Raw genomic sequence first — 25,320 nt, forward strand, 5'->3', positions numbered from 1 at the left:
AAATGGTGTCTCTAGCTGAAAGATTGGAAAAGCTGAAAAAGTTGAAAGTTGAAGAAGTTTTGAAAGGATTTGAAAATTTAATCCATTAGGAAACCATGTTAAAAAGGTTGAAGATATTAATTTATATTAATTCAATTATAAGAGCTAAAAAGCTGAAAAGTCATAGCACCCCTCCCCTGAATGAGCTGAACATTTTAATATTTGAATGGTCTTAATAGCTGAAAGCGTGAAGGAGTTGAAAGGTGCGGCGGAAGAAATAGAATAACTAGAAAATGCATTTCCTGCTGAAAATGCGTTGGAATGCAAAAAGCTGAAGTTAATTTCAAAAAGTTGCTTAAAGTACAGAAATGAAACAAGCTGAAATTATTCTAAATATTGCTGAAAGAATAGAAAAAGCTGAAATACATTTTAAAATGGCTGAAAATACAGAAATGAGTAAAGCTGAAATGAACTTGAAACAATTGCAAAAAAACTGAAATGGGAGAAGCTTCTATGAATTTGAAATCACAGAAATAATAAAAGCTGGAATTAATTTCAAAAAGTTGCTTAAAATGCAACAAGCTGAAATTATTCTAAACATTGCTGAAAGAATAGAAAAAGCTGAAATACATAAATGAGAAAAGCTGAAATGAACTTGAAAGAATATCAAAAAAACAGAAATGGGAGAAGCTTCTATGAATTTGATATCACAGAAATAATAAAAGCTGAAATTATTCTAAACATTGCTGAAATAAAAAAGGCTGAAATACATTTAAAAATTGCTAAAAATACAGAAATGAGAAAAGCTGAAACGAACTTGAAAGAATTGGAAAAAACAGAAATGGGGGAAGCTTCTATGAATTTGACAAAATACAGAACTAATAAAAGCTTAAATTACTTCTAAACATTGCTGAATCTTTTTCATTCAAACTTAATGAACTTGTACACCGCTTTGCTAGTCTTCTGACAACTCAAAGCGCTTTAATACTAGATGACATCTCTCACCCATTAATACACTGATGACACAACCTACCATACACAGTGGCACCTGCCCATGTGCACAGAATAAACAAGACAGGAGAAGATCCTGGCAACAAGTCAAAATAAAATATAAAAACATTTTGCATGGTTGGTGAGTGCCTCAAAAGTTTGCAAATAGTGTAGAAATTACTGAAAGCTTCGTGGCGGTGCCATCAAAAACGCTCCTGGATACTTCCGGATAAGTTAACCGTCATGTCTTGATGATGTCATAAAGATGCGCGGTTTTGTGAAATAAACATGGACGCATACAGCGCCAATGACTAATACAAGTACTACGTGTTTCACTTGGACAATTAAATGTTAGTGGACACACACAAATACTACAGCCCCCATCTCGATTACAATTGTTCACTCCTCAGTGCGCAGTTTCGCCCACCAGCGGACCCCCTCCTCCCCCCTAACCCCGGCTGGTCCACCGTAACTTTTGACGTGCTTATTAACTGACGGACCTTCTTGCGGTCCGATGAAGGTTATTAATAGTATATTAAGTTGACGCTTTGTTGCGTAAAATAAAGACCAAACGATCTCCTGTCATTCGCGTAAGAAAACAAACTCACGTATCTGCAGTTCAATCACCGAAGGAACAACGTCACGCCACTCCCCGTAACTTTTGACGTGCTTATTAACCTACGGACCTTCTTGCGGTCCGCGAAAAGGTTATTAATAGTATCACTCGCGTAAAAAAATAAACTCACGTGCCTGCAGCTTAATGACAACACCGAAGGAACAACGTCACAACCACGGTTTAAGTCTCCAGCGGGGAGTAGCCTCGTTAGCAGTTTAGCTAGCTAGCAATCTAGTACTTATGGCTCTCACATGTCTCAAATATCTTACGGTCCAGCCTCCACATTACTTACGGTCTGCTCATCCCGGGTCTCCGTCCCAACTCACGACATGCACGTCCATACGTACCGTTATCTAACCACGGTTAAACCTGCACGTCCCTGAGCTACGTCTTTATGGCCATAGATCAACAGCTGATCGCTAATTAGCTCACGGCGAAGAGAGTGAAGAGATTTAGACAAAATCCACACCTCAAACAAATGCTTCCTGGAGCAAAACTATTTGGAGTAGCCAAAAAATAATGACATTTTGAGAGACACAAGACTCTACCGAACGTTTGAGTGTAGTTTGTATGTCTCTATGTGTTTTAAAACTGCTCAAACAGCCGTTTACAAAAAGTGTACCGGCTGTGTTTTTTTTTTTTTAAATGTTGGCAGATTTGTATGGAAGCGTATGGGGCTCGGGGCAGACTTTGTCTCACAATCAGGCTCCTCACGCAAAAAGTAAATAACTCTGACATTCCAAACTTATACGAGTCCAACCAGCACAAGCACGGCTAATGTTTTCTTTTTAAATGAAGGCTGAAAAGTGAATATTGTGGCCGTAAAGATAAAAGTGCCTCTTTTTTTTTTACTGAATCCTCACACGGCGCTCACTCTAAATCGCGGGACAATCCGGAAAACTCCACTCTAAATTCGAAAGAAACCCCAAAACTAATGAAACATAATTAGTGTTTATGAAAAAACTATAATAGATATCAACAAGCTGTTTTTTTTATAAAATTGTTAAGACTTGTGTCAACATTTTAAAGTTTAAATGGTGTCTCTAGCTGAAAGATTGGAAAAGCTGAAAAAGTTGAAAGTTGAAGAAGTTTTGAAAGGATTTGGAAATTTAATCCATTAGGAAACCATGTTAAAAAGGTTGAAGATATTAATTTATATTAATTCAATTATAAGAGCTAAAAAGCTGAAAAGTCATAGCACCCCTCCCCTGAATGAGCTGAACATTTTAATATTTGAATGGTCTTAATAGCTGAAAGTGTGAAGGAGTTGAAAGGTGCGGCGGAAGAAATAGTAGAATAAGGCGGAACTAGAAAATGCATTTCCTGCTGAAAATGCGTTGGAATGCAGAAAGCTGAAATTAATTTTAAAAAGTTGCTTAAAGTACAGAAATTAAACAAGCTGGAATTATTAAAAACATTGCTGAAATAATAGAAAAAGCTGAAATACATAAATGTGAAAAGCTGAAATGAACTTGAAAGAATTGCAAAAAAACTGAAATGGGAGATGCTTCTATGAATTTGAAATCACAGAAATAATAAAAGCTGAAATTAATTTCAAAAAGTTGCTTAAAATGCAACATGCTGAAATTATTCTAAACATTGCTGAAATAGAAAAGGCTGAAATACATTTAAAAATTGCTGAAAATACAGAAATGAAAAAAGCTGAAATGAACTTGAAAGAATTGCAACAAAAAAAAAACAGAAATGGGAGAAGCTTCTATGAATTTGAAAACACCGAAATAATAAAAGCTGAGAATTAAAAAATACATTTTTTGTAGTAATATAAGGTTTAGTACTATAGTTGTAATTGTGGTACTAGCAGCAGTAGAAGAAGTAAGTACTAGTTTCACTAGTATTTGAAAGCAATTGTGGTGTACCTATTGTTGAGGTACAGATAATCATTGAGGCTTTTATTTTGAAATAATGGAATTGGGTGGTTTGGGAGACAGAATGTTTGTTATTCAAAGCAAATGGACTTGGTAAAATAGATTTGTACAGCGCTCTTCTAGTCTTCTGACCACTCAAAGCACCTTAACACTACATAACATCATTCATCCATTCACACACCAATGACAGGACCTACCATACACAGTGGTGCCTGCCCAACCAGTAACTAACATTCACACACACTGTAGTCACAGCTAGAGGAACAATGCTGGGAATAAGTGTCTTGCCCAAGGACACATTGACATGCAGGTTAGCCGGGCCTGGGATCAGACCGCCAACCCTCTGATTGGAGGACGGCCGCCCGCGCTCCCCACTCACCCACAGTCGCCCTAAGCTAATAAAACTAAAGTTATTAATTGATGGGCCTCATCAAACATTACAGTAAGAATTCCTTCCATTGGGGTTGAAATACTAGTAGTACAAGTAGTAGTAAAAGTCATTTTAGTAATAATACCAGTTGAAATACTAGAAGTACTACTAGAAGTACTAGTAGTGGTTGTAGTACTATTTGAAAGAGCAATACGTATTCAACAAAACAGCTTTATCCTAAGCTTCATGGCTAAATTACAGATAATCATTGCAGCTTTTATTTTGAAATGATGGTATTGGGGGAGTGGGTGGGGGGGTTGAGAGACAGAATATATTAGAAGGCCTCATCAAACATTACAGTAAGAATTCCCCCCATTGGGATGAAATACTAGTAGTAGTAAAAGTAATTTAGTAATAATACCAGTTGAAATACTAGAAGTACTACTAGAAGTACTAGAAATATTAGTAGTGGTTGTAGTACTATTTGAAAGCGCAATAAGTATTCAACGAAACAGCTGAATCCTAAGCTTCATGTTTAAATAACATAATCATTGCAGCTTTTATTTTGAAATGATGGCATTGGGGGAGTGGGTGGGGGGTTGAGAGACAGTATATATTATTTAATAGGCCTCATCAAACATTACAGTAAGAATTCCCTCCATTGGGTTGAAATACTAGTAGTACTAGTAATATTAGTAGTAGTAAAAGTCATTTAGTAATAATACCAGTTGAAATACTAGAAGTACTACTAGAAGTACTAGAAATATTAGTAGTGGTTGTAGTACTATTTGAAAGCCCAATAAGTATTTAACAAAACAGCTGAATCCTAAGCCTCATGTTTAAATAACATAATCATTGCAGCTTTTATTTTGAAATGATGGTATTGGGTGAGTGGGTGGGGGGGTGGGGAGGTTGAGAGACAGAATATATTAGCAGGCCTCCTCAAACATTACAGTAAGAATTCCCTCCATTGGGTTGAAATACTAGTAGTAAAAGTATTTTAGTAATAATACCAGTTGAAATACTAGAAGTACTACTAGAAGTACTAGACATTTTAGTAGTGGTTGTAGTACTATTTGAAAGCGCAATAAGTATTCAACGAAACAGCTGAATCCTAAGCTTTATGTTTAAATAACATAATCATTGCAGCTTTTATTTTGAAATGATGGTATTGGGTGAGTGGGTGGGGGGGTTGAGAGACAGAATATATTAATAGGCCTCAAACATTACAGTAAGAACTCCCTCCATGGGGGTTGCTTTGAAATGATGAGAGAAGGTGGAGAGAAGGAGGTCATGTCAGGCTGCACTAATCAGCTAATTAGGATCAGCTGTGAGTCACAGAGCCCCAGCTCGTTGGCGCGGCAACGCAGCAGCTGCACTTAGCTCACAGAGAGTTACTGAGAACCCACACGTCAAACAAATGCTTCCTGGAGCAAAACTATTTGGAGTAGCCAAAAAATAATGACATTTTGAGAGACACAAGACTCTACCGAACGTTTGAGTGTAGTTTTTATGTCTCTATGTGTTTTAAAACTGCTCTACCAGCAGTTTACAAAACATGGACCTTCTTTTGTTGTCTCACTTTCTCCTCACTCTAGCGCGCACTGTAAATTCAAAAAGAACCCCAAAACTAATGAAACATAATTAGTGATTATGAAAAAAGTATAATAGATATCAACAAGCTGTTTTTTTAATAAAATTGTTAAGACTTGTGTCAACATTTTAAAGTTTAAATGGTGTCTCTAGCTGAAAGATTGGAAAAGCTGAAAAAGTTGAAAGTTGAAGAAGTTTTGAAAGGATTTGAAAATTTAATCCATTAGGAAACCATGTTAAAAAGGTTGAAGATATTAATTTATATTAATTTAATTATAAGAGCTAAAAAGCTGAAAAGTCATAGCACCCCTCCCCTGAATGAGCTGAACATTTTAATATTTGAATGGTCTTAATAGCTGAAAGTGTGAAGGAGTTGAAAGGTGCGGCGGAAGAAATAGTAGAATAAGGCGGAATAAAGATTAGAAGAACAATACTTGGAATGCTTGAAGCATTCCAACTAATAAAGATTAGAAGAACAATACTTGGAATGCTTGAAGCATTCCAACTAATAATATGGCGGAATAAAGAAAAGAAGAACAATACTTGGAATGCTTGAAGCATTCCAACTAATTAGGCTAAAATATCTTAAAAAGTAACACAAAATTCAAGAACAAAGGAGAAACAAAGTGATTGGTTGGCATCGGCCTGGAAAGGGTTAAAGGCCATTTCTAAGGCTTCGGGACTCAGCTAACCGCGGTGAAAGCCACGATACACAAATGAAGAAGACTTGGAACAGTGGTGATACTTCCCAGGAGAGGCCGGCCTTCCTAAATTACACCAAAAGTGCATCGACAACTCATCCAAGAGGTCATAAAAAAAACACAACAACATGAAGAACCACAGGCCTCAGGTTACACGATGATGAAGAAAGAGACAAGACTTTTGGGCAAATATTTTATGAGACAAAAGTGGAATTTTTTGGAAGGCATGCATCCTGTTACGTCTGGCGTAAAAGTAACATAGCATTTCATAAATACCACATCATACCAACAGTCATGGTGGGGGTAGTGTGATGGTTTGGGGCTGCTTTGCAGCTTCAGGACCTGGGAAACTTGTCAGAATGGATGGATTGATAATCCATCAATTCTCCTTTCTACTAGAAAATGTTGCAGAGGAATTTCCACGTCAACTAGAAAAGTGGACTTTAGAGGATCAAGCTCCAGAACTGGGACACGGTAATAGAAAAATAAGTGTGTGAATCAGACGCTGGAGAAGTGGAGGAAAAAGGATATGCCTTGTCACTAATGTGTATTATTAATTTTAATCTTGGCTCCTTTGTTTCACAGTGCATCCCGTTTAAAAGTAATTTCTGAAAAATATCCAGTTTCAACGTTTTTCATTCCAAACAAATGTTGTGAGTCACACAACTAAAGGTGCCTCAAAAGAGTTTTCACATTTATCGGCTACAGTAGGTAACGTTAATATACATTTACCCTTTTGTGTATGAATCCTACAGTTTTGTTCAGAGTGGCAATTAAAAGGAAGTATCTTATATATTTTTTTATTTCTCTTAAAGATCATAACCTCAATTTTTTCCCAAATAATCTCTAGAGAAATTACAACTTTGACAGAAGCAATTGAAGGTCTTCTCACATAAGAAAAGATGGATCCAGGCCTCAAATAAGTGAAGAATGTGACATATATAGCTCATGGTGAGAATGATCTGAATCCCCTTATCTTTACGGGAAGTAAAGTACATATTTTACAGATGAGCAAAAAGCTCATTGCTTATTGTTAAAAAGTTAATGCATCAATTTGAAAGATAAATGTTGTCACAACTGAGCAAAGAGCAAAAGAAGAAAGAAAAAAAAATCAATTATATAGTTATAGCGAAAATAAGCCAGTTAGAAAGCAACCTCAGGCCTTTTGCGAGGAGGCTGCTTAATCATTTGTCTTCTCTCTAAAAACTTTGTTTAACATTTGATCATTTTAACGTGATTCCAGAAGCTCAGGCTCGCCAAGGAGGTTGCAGGATGCCGGTTTACAAGCTGAAGGCAGTGTCTCTCTCAGGCAACAATGCAACAGGGAATCATACACGCGCCACAGCTGCAGCAGAGATTCATGAAACCACAACCGAAACATTTATTTTGAACTGGATGCCGCCGTTGTTAAACAAGGTCAGACCTGCCAAACGGGCACAATTGTGGGGAAATGATGTGTGAAAACGCAGAATTTACCATTCCACTAACGTCTTTCAAAACAGTGGTGGTGAAGAGGTTAGATTGCTTTTAGCGTGATAGAAATTATGTGACAAACATTGAAAAGCAGGCTGCTAACGTGCGGTTTGTGGGTGTCACACTGCATAAAGAACTAATATGGCAACAAAAGAAGATGCCATCCAGGATTATTTTAATGGGATCCTGTTACATTATGTAAAAACCATGAAGATAAAGTGGTTATTATTCTCATCATATGAATCCATGCAGTCAGTCAATCTTATTCATAGTAAATGCAGCTGATTACACTTCCAAATTTGCATTTAACAGATTAAACTGTGCCATGTCTAAAATATAAAATGAAAAAAAATTTACCTTGAAAATTTTAATAAAAGCGCATCTTTCGCTGCTACTCTTCAGCACCTCTGATTGAGTCCATCCACCCATAACCTCTGGATCCTCCTCAGGACCGACAACAGATCACAGCTCTTACAGGAGCTCCCTTGGACCGCTCTGCCTGCACACTGTTAAGATGTTTAGCCTGTTAAACACACCTGCCCGTGTGGAGGATTGGGTCATGAGTCCGTCATGGGTCCGTGCTGTTACGGCCCTCTGAGACACCAGACAACAGCCCGCTATGCTGCACTGCACATGCGCCAGGAAGATGCATGGTTGTTTGTCTTGCCCGAGGTTTCTCTTCTTTTTTTGGATCGCAACAGTGGTTACACATTTCTCTTGATAAACTCTTGTGTGTTTTATTGAAAAGAAAAAAATACTGTCTGAACTGGAAGGAGCCGGTGTTGTGGATGCCCATCCCCCTCGGGGGGCTTGGCTGGGGTTAAAAAGCAGGCATTAGAGCGAAGGCCTTTGAGGTTTCAGTTGAATGAGCTGCAGGGAAACAGAGATTGTGTCCTGACTTATACGCAAAAGGAGGCCATCAAGAGGTCAAATCCAATTTGGCCATGCCCTATAACAGCACGCAGAAGCATTTTCTGATCTGACGCCACTATCTTCAGGTCGACATCACATGCTTGTTGCAAATCCCTATTGAAAGATATGCTTTGTGATGTGACAACTCTAGGGTTCCCGTTTTGCTAGGTTCTTTACTTACTAAGGGAAAGTTTGTGGTTCGGGTTAAATGTATATTTGCTATATAAATTAAGTTATAAAGATATTAATTAACAGTTGTTTATTAAACACTAATTTGTTCTGTGCACATTGAAAATGGATTGGCTTGCTGTAATCATTCCTCCTGCTCAAACTGGACATTAATAGATCACATCTTAAAGTTGAGCTCTAAGTGGTGGGAGACAAAGTTCCAGTAGTCTAAGATACACACATGTTGACCTTCCAAAGTTACACAATTTGTAGTTAAACTTTCTCCTTATTACCATCCTTCTACTGCAGATCAACAGGGGAATACAAAGAAGGAACTAAAAGCTTTGCATAAACTTTTAAAACATGTCTGCTCAAAATAACATTTTGTATCCTCATCACTTGCAGTAGATTGAAATTGCATTAGGAAATGGTATTTACTGGAAAACGGTGGAAGAAACCTAATCTTTAGAGCAAGATTATGATGTATACATCCATGAATAAATAAACAAAACACTTGATGAATGATAATTTTAACTAATGACAATATAGAAAACAAAGGAAGAGTTTAGGTTGTATTTGAACAGTTCTGGGAGGGTGAAATGCTTCTTCTGTCACAAGGACTGTAACAGATCTCTGCACTAGACATGCATGTGTGTTGACATGACAACCAGATTATATTGTGTATTATTCAGACTACACTGCTTTGACAGTTCATAATTCCATATAAAACACATAGTAATTACATTTTTGGGCACGGACCCACCTTTTTAAGTAGTGCTGACTCAAAATACGATACTATCCCGGTATCACGATGCATGAATATAACAGGACTTTTTACTGCACTGCAGTGTCACCGTGACAGAATTCGACAGTGGAAATGAGAGAAAACAAATGAAACAACAGCAAAGAGTGTAAGCTTGACCATTTTCAAGTTTTTTCCTGGTAAAATCTAATTTTACAAGTCTACATCTGAGCACAGACTCGAATGTATTGCTATAATCAGTCTTACTAATACTAGTTTAAACTGAATAGAGCATTAAGGCAGCGTAACGCTCTGGGCAAGTGAACGAGGTGGGACTACTGCACACGTTGTCAGCACAGCTGTGTACACGACAGCGCTTCAACACCAAGTGGTGTAGCAATGTTACTTGTTTGTCAATCTCATAAAACAAATGGCAGGCCACATCTGCTTGATTGAGTGGGGAAGGATTTTCATTTCAGAAGTCACAAATTATGGTAATGTGATGTTTAGTGTGTCCGACGCTCCTCGACTCCCGAAGTTCAGCGATTCCATCTTCCTGTTGAATTCAATAATAGAGAAACAGATGAAGTGAAGATACCCGTCACCAAAACGTCCTGGTTGTGGACAATATGTTATTTGAATGTTTTGTATGGGGGCGAATATAAATACTGCAGAGGTGGAATCATGGGATGTGGCTCAGCTGTGCAGAATGGATGGCCACGCCTCTTGCAGGTGGAGTCAAACAGCAGAGACAGATACATGGGAAAAAGAAGATGGAAACACACAGGATGGAGGAAAACGGCAGCTGACCCACAGCAGCTTTGCCTTCAACACAACAGAGAAATTGCTCTTCTCTTTCATTCCCATTTGGGTTCCGGTATAATTGGATGCCCATGTTCCTCCCACTGGCGGCCTCCCTGCTGGCACTGCGGCTGTTGTGCCAGTCAAGGGTCACTTCCCATGGAGGCGTTGCTCTCCATGTTGTTCTGACCTACGGCTAAAGTTGCACCTCCGGAGGTCTCCGTTGACTAATGGTGCTCATTCTCTATGTGGTGCCAGGCGCCGACACCGTGGGCCCAGTGAACAGAGCACAAACAGATAAGCGCAGCAGGTGGAGGAGGCGAGACGCAGGGAGAGTGAGGGGCATGTTCAACAGAGTGGGACACTGGTGCCCACCAGAGAAGAGAGCGCGGACTGAATTAGGAAGCCCAGGGGGAGATTAGTTTGAGAGAGAGAAGGTGAGGCTGCTGGAGCATCACCATCAGGGATAATTGCAGTTTATTACACCGTGGTCTTGTTTTCGTAACTGTGCGCCCGCCTTTTTACCTGATATACTATCGCACACGACAAGTGAATAGCTGGGATGTGAGAAGAAGGCTAATCTTGAAGGCATCAGTCGCCTTTTAAAGGACTATTTTAACATTTTATTACTAATACTTTTTCTCATCTCTCGTGAATTCTCATCACTGTTTGCTTTTTCTGCAATGCTTGAGATCTTTACACAAGTAGAATCCTTTGGATCCAGGGGGGTCAGAGAGTCAAGTTTAGTCAGTTACTGTTTCATATGTCCGATTATCACCAAGTAGAATCTCATTTTCCAATGGGCATAGATTTTCTATTTCAGATAAGTAAGTCTGGTTATTGGGGCAAGAAAAACATCTTTCATCTCATCTATCCTAAAAATAAGCTTTGTGTAAACTCTTGATACAACCTTATGACGGAAAGTCTGCCTCACAATGATTTGAATTGTCTGTTTAAATAGCTTTAAAAGGGCCAATATAAAAAAGTAAACAGTCTATTCCAGTCTGAGTGCTGTGTTTCATCTGAAATTGCGGGGAATCAGACCTGCAGAGAAGGGCATCAACAATAACTACAGAAACAGGCCATCTTCTCACTGATGGTCTCTAGGTCACACAGAAGCATCAGTATTAAGGTTTAAGAACCAGTTACAATCTCTTGTTTTTAATAGAGGTCATGTGACCGCAAGTGAGAGAAGGAGATGCATGTGGTGCAAGATGAAGTCAGTTAAAATCAGTTTAAAGGCCTTTTTTTAGTTGAGGTAGTCAATTGTGTTATACGTTATGTAATTACACAAGTGAAAAAAATGGGCTGTTGGCAGAGAGACTGCAATTTAGAAGATGGTAAACATGAATAACAATTGAATATAGAACATAGGGAATGACACAACAATTCTGACTGTTAATTACATATGAAATAGTCTGTGCATTATTAGTTATCATTAAATAAATGATACTTGACTATATGTATGCCGATGCTCCAAAATATATCAGATAAGTTAAGAGAAGAGTACAGAGAAGATAAAAGTATGAGTGATGGAGCAGCACTGGAAGAGTCTCTTTCTTACACTTGGAGCTCTGGGTGATCCAGAATATGATACCAAACACTGTTGTATCTGTGTAATCCACATTTAACCTTCAATGACGTGACTAAAAAGGGATGGGAATATAATGTGAATTGCAAAAAAAACTACACAACGACAAACAACACAATACATTTTTCATTTAGAATTTCCATTATCGGGATAAACTTAAGTTTTGTCTTTAGTGACCTGACTGAGTTTTAAGGCTCACTATCATGGCGGACAGATGAAAAATAGATGATTTAAAGGGTAGTCATGCGGCCTAGATTGTTTCGTGGCGTTTACGTTCTGAAGCACAAATCAACATAAGCCGCTTCCCGTCTGCACAACCCTGGAACAAGCCGTGCCTTTGCCGGACTTTGAATGAATTCAGCTGAAGCGAACAGGACCCTGTCAGCTGGTGGCCTGCCTGTTCTGCCTGTTTGCATGTGTTTCACAGCCCCGCTCAGGGCCACGCTGACAGACACATTGACCTGCAGCTCTGTATTCATCCATGAAACAGACAGAGAACGCAAAAGTAGACGCAGACAGCAACATCACCTGGCTGATACGGTTTGATGAAGCCCTGACTCTACTTGCGCACTGCCCCGAAGACAACGAAAACACGGCAGGATGAGACGCAACGTCTCTACAAATAAAGTCACACAGCCAGATACTTGTAGTGGTTCGTAAGTGATGATTGAGGGGGACTGTTTTTTTCATCTCCCCTTCATAGACACAACGACTTAATATTGTGTCAGTGTATATTAGTTTATCTATATTTGTTATATTGTAATAAGGGTTGCCAAAAAAATGTAGTGAAGTTAAAAGTACAATATTTATGAGTATTGAACTAGAAGTACATAGTGAATGCTCAAGTACAAGTACTTCAACATTTAACTGAAATACCTGTGTATTACAAAATAAATTGTAGATTTTATACACTACATTAAAGCCTGACTGAATGGGTTGTTAGTTTTTGTTCGAGAGTAGCGGCATTTGCAGTGACTCTTAGACTCTTTGGAAGGTTGTTCCAAGGGCTTGGAGCTAAATACATGAAAGCAGCATCACCAAATATTATCTTTGTGCTATATGAAAAGAGAAGAGCCAGAGCATCTGAGGGTAAACTGGTGCATAAACTAGATGCATTTCTAGTAGGTAGTACGGTGCAAGCCCATTGTGATCCCCTTCAGTATGAAAACTAAAAGCTAACACATGTAACGAGTGCTCTATTTTCTATCCTCTTTAATACTCGGGCAGCAGAAATTTGAATTAATTACAGCTGACGTTTTGTAGTCTTTGACCAGAGTGGAGAGCATTGCAATAGTGCAGCCTAGTAGTTGTTGGAGCGTTCATCACTCTCTTTGTTGCTCAGACAGAGACATTTTAGAGATGTTCTTTAAATGATAAAATGCTATTTTATTGTTATGTGATGTATGACTAGAGTGGCTTCACATCATCCAGAAATCCCCCCCAGATATCTTGATTCTCAGCTTGGCTCGGCTCCTTGTGCTCTCTGTCTCTGAACATTTGAACCCATCAAATTTTTCTGTTCAGTGCTACTTGACCAAAAAAAACGGTGTATCTGAAATACAAAATCATCATCACATAAAGAGTGAGTTGATTGGCCTCGTGCCATCGGGAGACTTAAAATTCTGCATAAACAGTTCTACCCCAGGACACTTTTTACTGTAGTTTGAAAAACAGATCCTGATTAACCAACCTGGTCACTCTAATGTCATCAGCATGGAAAGAAACTTAACAGTATATAATTCGAACAGGAAACTGTAAACTATGATGCTGGTTGCCAATAATTATAGTTCTTACTGGTTAAATCTATACTGTCATTCTTGTAATTTATCTAATAGCCGTATCGGACCCTCGGTTTTCTCTTTTGTACAACCAAACCTTCCCTTTTATGTCCCCTCCTTCTCCCAACATGTCTTCCTTTTTTGACGAATGGTTATATCCCAGCAAGTGTTTCCACTGTAATCACAGTGGCATTTCCTCACTAATACCTTACCTAGCAAACACATTCATTTTAATTAAAGGCACAATCAGGTTGTATTTATATATTGTTTTTAACCAGTCATTTTAAAAACATTTTCAATTATTCGGATCCTATTTTATACATGCATTAATTGCTTGGGGCCGAGGCCCAAATAAACAGCCTTAACATCTAACCGAAGCCACATTGACGAGGCTACTCAGCCGCTCCATCGAGATTACATCTTATCTGGCTCCAAATCAACCAGGCACGCCAAGTAGCAGCCGCGTGCAGTCAGATGGGAGATGTTGACCACGTCTCCTCCTCTGGTACCTACAGCCTGTTGAGGCCATTGCTTCTCAAAGAAAGGTCCTCCCAGGTGGCCGAACAACACAAGTTGGCTCTCCTACCTTGGAGGAGCAGTTCAACAAAGAGGTCCTTGTGGTTCGCTGAGCTATTCGCCCTGTCAAGAATTGTTAACGTTAACATGTCCACTTGCTGTTTCCACTTGCTGGACCATTTGTCTCATTTTAACATTTTTCCACTTTATAGGTTTACTGGATATAGAGTGATGGCTTCTAGGTGATCAACTTCATCCCTTAAACATTTGCAAAAGCACAGCCCAACAAAACGCAAACAGTAACAGCAAATGTTATTTATGAAAGTCAAATTTATAAGCTCAGACTGTTTAATTAAACAGATGCTCAGTGGGTCTTGTTGAGCAAGAGGCCACAGTGGGAAGTGGATTTGAGAGTGTACTCACCCACTCTTGGCAAAAAGTGCTGTTCTCAAGTGATGGTAAAAAAGATCATACAGATTGCTAATGGGGCACAACAGCTGAGGCAACATCTGACCACCATAGTAAAGTGAGAGCTGAACCCCACGGAAAGGCAACAGAGGAAATCCCAAGGTTTCTCTGACTCTTGACTAATCTTTAGGATTTGTTGAGCACCTGTGGTCTTCATAATACAGGCACTACAACACATCTTTTATTTCAGGCAAACAGTGCATTCATACGCTGGCTTTTTTTCTTGTGAGTCTTTTTGAGTATCTTGAAATTGGTGACACCAACTGAATCCTGTGCATGAACGTTGCATTCCACTAGCAGAAACAATGCAAACTATTAAATACTAAATACTAAAAGAGCAATGTGTTTCTTTAAATTGGCAAGGAAACACCGGCAAGATTATTTTTTATCACTTTATTTTTGCATTTTCCACACAGACAGGGTACACACACACCCATATATGTATATATACACATATACATACATACATGCATACATACCTCCATTCCTCCATTTCTCCCATTTGTCACGACATTGTTCCTCTCTGGTTCTTATTTTATGAGTTAACAGCTCCATGTCTTTTAGTTCAGTCACTATCTTCATCCAATCCTCTACTGTTGGGTGTTCCGTCCCATGCCTTCTCCTTGTAATGGCCTTTTTACTAGCTGCTAGCAAGATTTTCAACAGATACCTGTCTTCTCTTAACGCAGCTCCTGTCATATTCCCAAGGTAAAGAAACATACATGACAGGTACATCATAGCCCAGGATTTTGACAATGGTGGTATGAACATTTTCCCAGAATTCTATAATTCCTGAACAAAGCCAAAATATATGGGAGTGATTTACATTTACTGCCCCACAATTCCTCCAACATGGTTGAGTGATAAAGAGACACTTTTTGGGGGGTAAAGAATCCGATTACATTTTTCCAACAGTGTTCGCTCCACATTCGCGAGTATGTTGAGGATTTGTTGTGTCCTCCAAATATTTAAACATTCATCCTTTGTGATATTTACTCCATGTTCTTGTTCCCATTTTAGTTATACATAACCTGTTGTTTTTCTTAAATTTTCCATCACGTGTTATAGGGTTAAGGGTTGATATGATTCTGTATTTCTTTGAGTTGTAAACCCCCATTATGCTTGTAATTATTCCATTGATGCATTTTCTGCTGTAAATCCCTTAATTGTAGATATCTGAAGTGGTCATTGTTATTTAGTGTGTATTTATCTTTCAGCTTCTGGAAGCCTACACTTCCATCTTTGACAACTGTGCATATTGCTGATATTCCATATGAGATCCATTGTTTAAACCTCTGATTAAGAATACCTGGAATAAAAGGAGTATCGTAGGCTATACATCGTAGGGGCCTGAGCTCCTCTTCTAGTCGGTTTTTCCTTATTTTTTTAAACTACAGCTCTAGTGTAAATTGGGTGACAACGTCCATCTTTTCAAGTAGATGTTTTGCCATAATCTCCAAAAAAGCTTTGTATTTCCCTTCCTTCCGAGCACTTATTTTCTAAGCACTGAAACCCTTTTTAAAGCGGTTTAGCACCTTCTCTGGTGCCTCACTGAAAGGCTCGGGGCAAGAACAAATTCAACCCTGTGATCTTCATTGCCAGCCATTTTGTTTAATATTTCAGAAAGGAAATTCAGATACCGTATTAAACAGGGGAATCGGATTTAAGTTGGTGCGGTTGGCGGGTAAAAAATGAGCTGACACTTTAAGAATCGGAGGCATTCAACCTGCTAAATGCTGAGATACCAGCCTCTGCATAAATATCAGCTGGGGGAGCCTGTTGGCAACATACAAGGAAACATTCAATGTAAAGTTGTAGCCCTGCAGATGTTTTTTTGTGAATGAGAAATTCCTTTCTAAACCTCGCTGATAAATTATTTTCATTCAACTCCTTGTGCCTCAAGCGGTTCATTTAAAAACATTTCTTCAAGTAACCTTGTTTTCAGATTTTTAAAAAAAAGGACAGATCTTTAATTAATAAAATGTTCATGTTTTTTCTCTTGTTAGGCTCTGTGTAGGTATAATAGCAGCAGTAGTAGTACTAGAGATAAAAGGGACAGAAGCACGATCAATGGGGAATAACATGCAACAAACAATAATGTCAATAAAAAGCATGTCAGAAATCTTTTCATATACATTTTGTATTTATATTTATTGATCTGTTGAACCACTGAAGACAGCAAAGGGACTAAAAGAATACAGTGTACATAAGTTCGCTCAGAAGATACCTGGCACAACTGAAGCACACAAAGAGAGGGGGTCGGATAGGGTGATTAAATCGGCTTAGCTTGTCCACTTCCTCTATTTGAACAACCTAAAAAAAAAGTGTGTAGAGCTTGCTCAGGCGGGGATACAACGTGAAATGGAGGGATAAAGGGAGTGACTCTTGTGATGCTTTAAAAAGGATGTTGAACAGTTATGTTTGCAGACACATGCCATTGCGTTTTGAATCACTCAGCAGACGCCTGAATGTCTGCTCAGAAGTAATTCAAAGAGGTATTGATGAGGAATAGAAGGCGGTGGAAGAAATGTTCATCTGTCGGGAGCAAAAGGGGAACAAAGTTGTTGGAGGATTTACGAGGTAGAAGAGAGAAAACGGATGCTGGTAATTGCACGGCTTCTGGCGCGATGATGTTATCTCTCCCTGATATGCGGATCTCCTGTTGATACGTGAAGCAACATGACCATGAAGCCGTTTCAGTGGCTCTATGTCATTTCCCTCTCACTCCTGTTGCACCTACTTACCGGTGACAGATGCTAGATCACACAGACAAATGAGGAAAGGAAGGGAGGCAGATTGCAAGGCGCATGACAAGCCATTATTATACTGTTCCCCCGAAATGTGGCATGTTGTCACCATCCGTAATTCAACTCCAACTTAGACTTGGGTGTGAGTTAGAGTCTGAGGCAATGGCCTAAAACCTCAGGTTCAAGTGTGATATTAAATGCACTAATACCCTCCTCTGTGTGTGTCTTTGTCTCTCTCCATCAGGCTCAGTGTCTCTCAGTGTATTCCTGGTGTCGGTCCTGTCCGTCATATGTGCCGTTTGGCTGGTCGCTCTATGTGGCGTCTGCACCTGGTGTCAACGTAAACTGGTAAGTTACAGCTTATTGGTCACCTTTTAATAGTGACAAAATGTTTTGGTGAAGGTTATTTCAACTCAGCTGAGGCTGTCTAATATTGTGTGTATGAGACCTTGGTACAGTTGGTCATGTAATGCTGCATTTTTTTCCATTGGCTAAATTCTTCTTGTGACAGGAGAAAGGTAGCGTGAAGTGAAATCACTGCAAATTTAGCATTTACTAAGAATTATACAACTAAATGAAAACTTAATTACCTTAGATTCCCGCAGAAATAGTTTCGCACATTTACATCAGAATGTTTATGTTTGTTACGCAAAATTTTAATTAATCATTGCGATGTAATTGAAGTATTAAATATGAAGTTATTTAAATGGATACACCTGCTGAGGCCCTCATGTACGTACATTTGCAAAGTAGCGTCATCAGCGCCACGCCCAACCCGCAGATAACTCACGCTGTGACAGCGCGCACAGCGTGCTGTGGTATGCAGCGTGCACACCACAGCGTACACACCTGCAGTTCATCAGGTAATCACAAACAGAAAGAGAAGTGCTACACACATAGTACCGTTGGCACTAAAACATTATTGAGGTTCAATGCTCAGCATTTTGACTGAGGCCCAACGACTCTAATGAAAAGTCATCCTTTTCATTTTAGAGTCTACCGTGTTTCTGAACATCTCAAAGCTATTGAAGATGAACTGCAGATGTGTGGGCAGTAATGTTTTCGTTTGATAACCTTGAATTGAATGTATGGCCCATCGCCCGATGTATTGTTGTTGTTGTTGTTGTTGTTGGATGTTTTTCTCTGCGGCATGGGAAACAGAGAGAGGCTGTGTGTTTGTCCGTGGCAGGATAAAAGATCGAAAACCTTTGGCTCTCTGTAAACATGGCTTTGTGCATCATGGCCGCTCGCCTCCAGTGCCATGCTAATGATTCATATGCTAATGAGCATCCCTCCGAGCCATTGGCTGCTGCTGAAGCAAGTGTAATTCCTCCTATACATTTTGATCTGCTGGCATTTGCTACACTCTGTCCTGCCCCCCCCCCCCACCACCACCACCTCCCCTCCTCCTCTCCTCCTCCTCTCCACCCCCAGCCTCCTTTTTGTCCCACTCTGTCTTCTCTTTCTGTCTCACAGTTAAGAGGTGACTGCAGCAGTTGATCAAACACACAAAGGCGGAGATATAACTCAGCTGTTCAGAAGAAAAACAGCTGAGCTAAATCTTTTAATTCTTCCGGTGTCAAGTTTATGATCCCTTACTACAGTTATAATGTATGTTAAGTGCGCCTTAAAATCCAAATTGCTGTCATTGCTTTGGAGAAACAAAACAAAATTGATGCTTACAAACGAACCCATTTCTTATCTTTGTTTATCCTCATCTACGTCTCTGTCTTTGTGTCACCCTCCTTCTCCTTTTATACTGAATAGCCTGGTTTGGATTTGTCCTTTTGTCACTTTATCTACATGCCCTTGTCAGAATGTCACCGCTTTAGTTTTTCGCAATTGGTCCGCTCTCCTCTCGCCGGTGTTGCCTCTGTGTTGCACTCTGTCTCCCTGCAACATATTATTATTGTACATTATCATTAAAGGTTGAATAAATAAATACCTACGGCTAAAATAGGACCAATGTAAATGATGTCAATGTCAGAAAAAAGCAAAAGATTACATTTTACATTTTCTAGAGCCTTTTATTTAATGCTTATTTTGTCCTACTAACAGCCACCATTACTAGGATCTCAAAGGTATCATCAATTAAGAATCCTGCGGGAGAGGCCTGAATAATAAAATGATTGGCACAGCTGCTCAAAGAACAACATAAACAATGAATCAATTGTAGTTGTTGTAGTTGTAATTGTTGATTTTCTTTCAGAAAGATAAGTGAGTGAAACTCGCTTAACCCTCCATCCTGTCATGTTGAAAAACCCTCCATCAGGCTTACTTATTAACCACAGCTGTAACACTTGTATTGGCTGACCTCTGATGTGACCCCCTGTCCACCCTGATGATTACGCCCATGGTTTATTTATCATTTAAGCAAAACCACAGTCTTTCCCTGACCTTAACCAAAAGGATTTTGGTTGCCAAAAATGTCAATGAACAGAATCCAGCTGGCAGCGACTATATTTCATCCAAAAAGTAAGCATATAAAGCATAAAAACATCAAACATCCATGTGGAAACATGGAGAGATGAAACTGTGGGAACTGGTCTGGTGCCATTGGTTGTTTTGTGGGAGTGGAAGTGGGAGGAGAATGGGAAGAGGAGGACAGGGAGAGGTAGAGGCACGGAAGGGGAGAGGAGGCGGGTCTGTGTGGAACATCTAAGTGTGTCTTCTGCTATTCTGGAGAACGTTTCAAACCTCCTCAGTGCTGCCCCTCTGTGTCTCCCACTTGCTCTTCTACTCTGTCATCGTACCCCTGTTTCTCTTCTCCATCTTTCCTTCTGTTTTTTCACATCCACCCACACCCTCTGAACATTGAACCTTCTCCACCCTCTCCAGCCTCTTTCAGATTTTATGATTCTGTTTAATGATTGATGAGCTTCACTTAATATCATATTCTTGACTTCTGTAAATCTATCCTCCCTGAGTCCCCAAATCTAACATTATTCTGTGCTCTGTGTGTGTTCTGTATAGTATGCGCGTGTTTACAGTGTAGTGGCCAAATGTAAGTGCAGATTCGGCCAGGCCCCAAAGCTTCACTCTCTATTGGAAAGGTTTCTGTCAAGCTGGACACGTAAGATGTGAAATGATAAATAATACAGTGTATTTGGGATGCATTAGAGGGAGATATCATAGAATATATAGAGAGGCCACCTGTCTGCAGGACACTGAAAGGCACACTCAGATAAAGCATTCAGCCCTCTGCTGGTTCAGAAATCCTGCAGGCTCCTCAAAATCCGTCATTGAGATCAAGTACAGCATTCACCATTGAGTTTAACTTTGTGCAGACTCCCATCACTCTATCAAAAAGAACAAAGACGTTGGCTAACTACAGATAAACAGCAGCTATAAACATTTTCCTTTTTTCCTTTTCAGCACACATGCAGGCAAAATGAAACTAGAGGACCTGTGATCATCAGCACTATTTGCTCGTCAATACCTTTAAAACAACCTCCTGCAGGTGGTGACAGTAAATTCCATTTATAGAAATATGACTGGTGACATCAATGACATACGTAACTCTTTTTGTTCAAACTTGACCGAAATAGAGCAGCATGGTGTTTTTTGTCTGTCTTTATATGAGGAAACTATAAACTCAAAGCGTTCTTTGTCTGCATCTAGAGGAACCACCGGCTGAGTATTTATATTAATGCTCTTCAATCTTGATAGTTCATATAACAAGGATGTCAGTCACATACCTATAAAGATTGAATAGTTATAAATTGTTAATTAGCTTATCTAAACACAGCAACTGTCCTCATGCTGTGACTCTTCTCACTCTCATAAAAAATTGAAGGAGGATGGAAAAACCAGCCGGCTCAGCCGATCCTGATGTTACACTGTCCTCATTTGTGAGACTAGTCGTAGTTTAGCACCCTCAACTAAAACACAAGGTTCCTCGGTTTTAACTGCTCCGCTTGAGCTTTTAGATCAGTGTTTTCTCCCTGTATGTGTATTTGGTCTCTCTGTTTCCTTCCAACAGTCCTAACATATGCAAGTCAGAGTAAACGGAAATCTGTAGCCTGTAATTGTGAATTTACAGTGAGTACAGCATGTGTCGTGACATCAATGTCTACAGTACTTTCGGTTTGGTGAATAAAGGTGGATTGTTGAAGTAACTGCGCTATAAAAAAGTCCACTGGTGTGACTTGTACACACCAGCGGATGCTGATAGCAGACAGCAGAACAGAAATCACCAAGAATATTAGAACATTCTCTTCTTGTCATTTCATTTTCCCAATTAACATTTCATGGCAGATTGCATCACTTATTTAGCATCAACTCCTCCAGTGTGCCTTCTTTTGTGCTGTATGCATGGGGTTATTTACAGCCGTTGCTGCAGAGTGTGTTGCTAAAAAATCACATTTTTAAAGGAAGATGGAAGAAGGTGGATTGACACTTCAAAGAGCAATGTGAACAAATCAAAAGGAGCAGAGTGTAGGAGGATTCACATTCATCACCAAGCAGGAGAAGCAGGCCTTTCTGGGTGAACAATAATGGTTTCTTGAAACTAATGTTATGTAAAATGTATCCATATGCAAGCATCCTCTCAAATCGTATTTTGACATCCAGACATGCTGTGCACTGGTAAAAGTTATCGAGTTTGATTTTATTTTTAATTTGATCCGTCTTGCACAACCTGACTTTTTTTCAGTCATCTGCCAAGTTCTGCATATTCTGTCAAAATATGGCATATCTGATTGAAACCCAGTCAAGTGAATGATGATATTATCCTCAGCAACAGATGGGAACAAAATCTCCAAAGAGGATGGAATCCAGAATGTTTGTTTTCTGAGTATGTTGAGAGATAAAGTAATGTTGCATTGCTTACGTGCTCTTTATGCCCTCATTGCGAGGTTACCATGGAACAACATTATGCAAGAGCAGAGGGTCTTTGTGACTCAGCTTAGTGTTATCACCCTTGTGATGGCCTCTGTTCCATACAAACCGAGTTCAACACAACCTAAAGCTCAATAACTGTGACCAGTGTATATATTGTTCTACTGAAAGCCCGAACCATTAAGTGCTAAAAATGTGCAGAGTAAGTAAAGTGAGCTGTATAATATGTCAGATGATAATGTAGCATTATGTCGCTGCCGACAGAGCACTTGAGTTCCTTTAAAGAACCTCTTGTTTTACACTCTGTCCCACCCCTAGTACCCCCCCCCCCCCCCCCGCTATGGGCTATGTGGGTTCCGTGTCAAGCTCTGTGGTCGTGCTGTAACCCCTTTAGGCATAACTACCACTTTAACTTTGTCTCTACACCATGCGATGTCCGCTGCTTTTCAACCACTGTGATAGAAAAGGCTCTAAACGTAGTGAGCATGTGTATTTCCTTTGTTTGTGCGTGAAGACGTTAGCGTGCATGAGAGCGTGCGTTTTGGCATTTCATGGTTGTCGAGGGGTCCCTGGTCATTGTGTGATCTTTGGAAGCAGGCTGTAATCCTGGCATCAAACCAATTTCCTGCTCTTTTCCTCTTTCAACGTGTTTGCGACCTGATGCTGTTCCAAGGGCTCTGTAATGTGCACTTACAAAACTGCTTTTGTAAAGACTGATCCAAACGCGTCTCTTACATCCCTCTCTGTCTTGTCTCTTTGCAGGGGAAGAGGAATAAGCCCGGGGTGGAGGCTGCCAGCTCCCCAGATTCTGTGAGAGGTCGAGGGGAAAATAAAGCCATCAAGTAGGTGTCATGCAGGGTTTAGATGCAAGCACATGGAAATTATCTATGATGTGTTGATGGTATCGCATTTTAACGCTATTTCTGATTTGAAAGCTAATCTTGTAGCCCCCACGCGCCCATTGCCTGAAATGGTCCACCATGAAATGATGCCCCGAAGACAGTGTGATGTGGATATAGTTCTCATCCATCAAAAAGGTTTTAATTAGTTTCTTTAGAATGCAGTTGTTTGAATCAAAGATTGGGTTTGATAAAAGAAGCTTTATCGCCAGATTCCATTTATTTTAATCAGTTCAGAATATAAGCAAAAATGTAGATGCAGTATAGTCATACATTATTACAGAACACTGCGATCTATTTTTCAGTTTAAAACAAAATATTCATGAAATTTCTAAATTCAGAATAAATTAAACTCTTAAATTATTATTATTATTAAATTATTATGAACGTGAGGCTGTTTGATTAGTTTGTACTGTATTGTGAACATATTAACCTTGAGAATGTATGTTGTTGATATAATTAATAATTTATTGCCATTTGCATCACTAATTTGTTACATTTTTCATTTCCAATGTATATTTTTCAATAAAATGTTGTTTTTTTGTGTACCGACTTTTCTACTGTTTCTCTTTTGTTTTATTTGTTATCTAAACTGACAGAGTGATAAAGTGTGCAGGTCACTTTGTCTTTCTCCACTCGGGGTGTTTTTATCATGGTCAAACATCTATATTACCTCTTTTTTTTACATAGAAACTACTACAGAATTATCTCCTTTTTATCTTGTTGAACTACAGTATATGATGACTGACCTTGTATTTCATGACCAATGTATTAAGTATCTGTTTAAAGTGTGAAAAAGCAACTGTTTTACGATGTAACTTTTACTATATGCATTGACATTATTACATTCTTCTTATCTATCAATACTCTCTCATTGACCTTTACATTTATGAAACAGTAGCCTAATGTAACTTTTTTTCCCTCATTGATTCAGTCATCCATCATGTTTTTTTTACCCCTTTCCCTCTCTCTCCCTTTCTTTCTCCCTCTCTCTCCCTCTCTCCCACTAGCCACAATGATCTGGACAGAGACTTTTGGAATAACAATGACAGCAGCAACGTGCAGCAGAGATGGACTTCCTACCCGCCCAAGGAGTTCCTCTTAAACATGTCTCCCTATGCTCCCTACGGAGACCCTCGCCTCACGCCCAAGTGAGTCTCAGTCATGGCTGGTAAGGGACCCTCAATCTGGGCAGGGCTGTAATGAACAGGGGCTTGAGTGCACCTTGGAAAAATTGGCAAATTGGCAATATTAGCTGAGTAAGATGTGTTTAAACATGGCTATTTGTATGCTTAAGTTCCTGGCAAATAGCCCAAATATATTATATAATATATGGCCAAGGTTGATCAATATATCACTCTGAGCAGTGAGAAGGTCACATTTAATAGGACGAAGGGGGTCAGAAAGCCTCATTTGGCAATGCTGCCTGGCCACAAGTCTTTTTAACACAAGTCTCCTGGTAATCCTCTGGTTTTTGCTCTCAGGCATGTTGACAGCGAGGTGGTGTTTAGTATGCACTGCTGGCCATGCGGCACCTGATAGAGATGTGGAGCATCAGCCTTCAATATTGCTGTGATTCCACGACTGCTCTAACATCCACAGAAATTACGACCTTTTTCCAAATGATCGCTTTTTGTTAGAATGTGTTTCTGTCTGGCAACAGCTGCACTAAATCAATGGAATATACCTCATTTGAAAACCTGTTTTTAAACAATACATTTCTATGAGAGAGAGGATTACTGAGAATATGTTGGAGACCCTCCCTTGGCCATCAGTTGAAAATACAAAATCTGAGAAAAAACAATATTTAGTTTGCTCTTGTACAGTGTACAGGGTGTACAAGTGGAACGTTTGATAGCCCCATTCCCTACAGCCCTGCTGCCTCATCAGACCCTAGTTACCTCTCACCTGCAGCCCATTGAGTGTTACCATGGAGACAGACGACCCTCAGAGAGCCGATCTGAACCCTTTCCCCTTCGGTACAGCCCTGCCTCTCCACCAAACGTTTTTACATCTGCTCCTTAGTGTGCTGGAGCACATTTAACTTAAACGTTTACTTCACTAAAGCATCAAGGGCAGCTGTTGTTGACGTATCTTTGTGTGGGTTTGTTTAAAGGAATGATTTTGGGAGTTAAATGATACGATGTTGTGAAAGCTGTCTGATAAATGTGACGCTACAGTCAGCTGCTGGTTAGCTCGGCAAAGACCTGAATCATAGGGAGGCAAGTAAGACGAGAAGAACAACACCACG

At 39.5% G+C, this 25,320-nt stretch overlaps 1 protein-coding gene across 3 annotated transcripts in view; it reads left to right on the forward strand.

The window, feature by feature from the left end:
* The window catches only part of syt7b (synaptotagmin VIIb), an 80,003-nt gene that overhangs the window by 24,019 nt on the left and 30,664 nt on the right, over positions 1–25,320 (forward strand). For 2 of the 3 annotated variants that reach the window (XM_037487934.2, XM_037487944.2), the window contains exons 2-4: positions 17,576–17,679; positions 22,933–23,012; positions 24,080–24,220. In XM_037487934.2, coding sequence (XP_037343831.1) covers positions 17,576–17,679; positions 22,933–23,012; positions 24,080–24,220 — 325 coding nt within the window. Of the gene's footprint in view, positions 1–17,575; positions 17,680–22,932; positions 23,013–24,079; positions 24,241–25,320 lie in introns of those variants that run through there. The other variant, XM_037487952.2, reaches the window with a different exon arrangement.

Source organism: Pungitius pungitius, chromosome 4, assembly GCF_949316345.1.
Source record: "Pungitius pungitius chromosome 4, fPunPun2.1, whole genome shotgun sequence".
NCBI classification, from domain to species: Eukaryota; Metazoa; Chordata; class Actinopteri; order Perciformes; family Gasterosteidae; genus Pungitius; species Pungitius pungitius.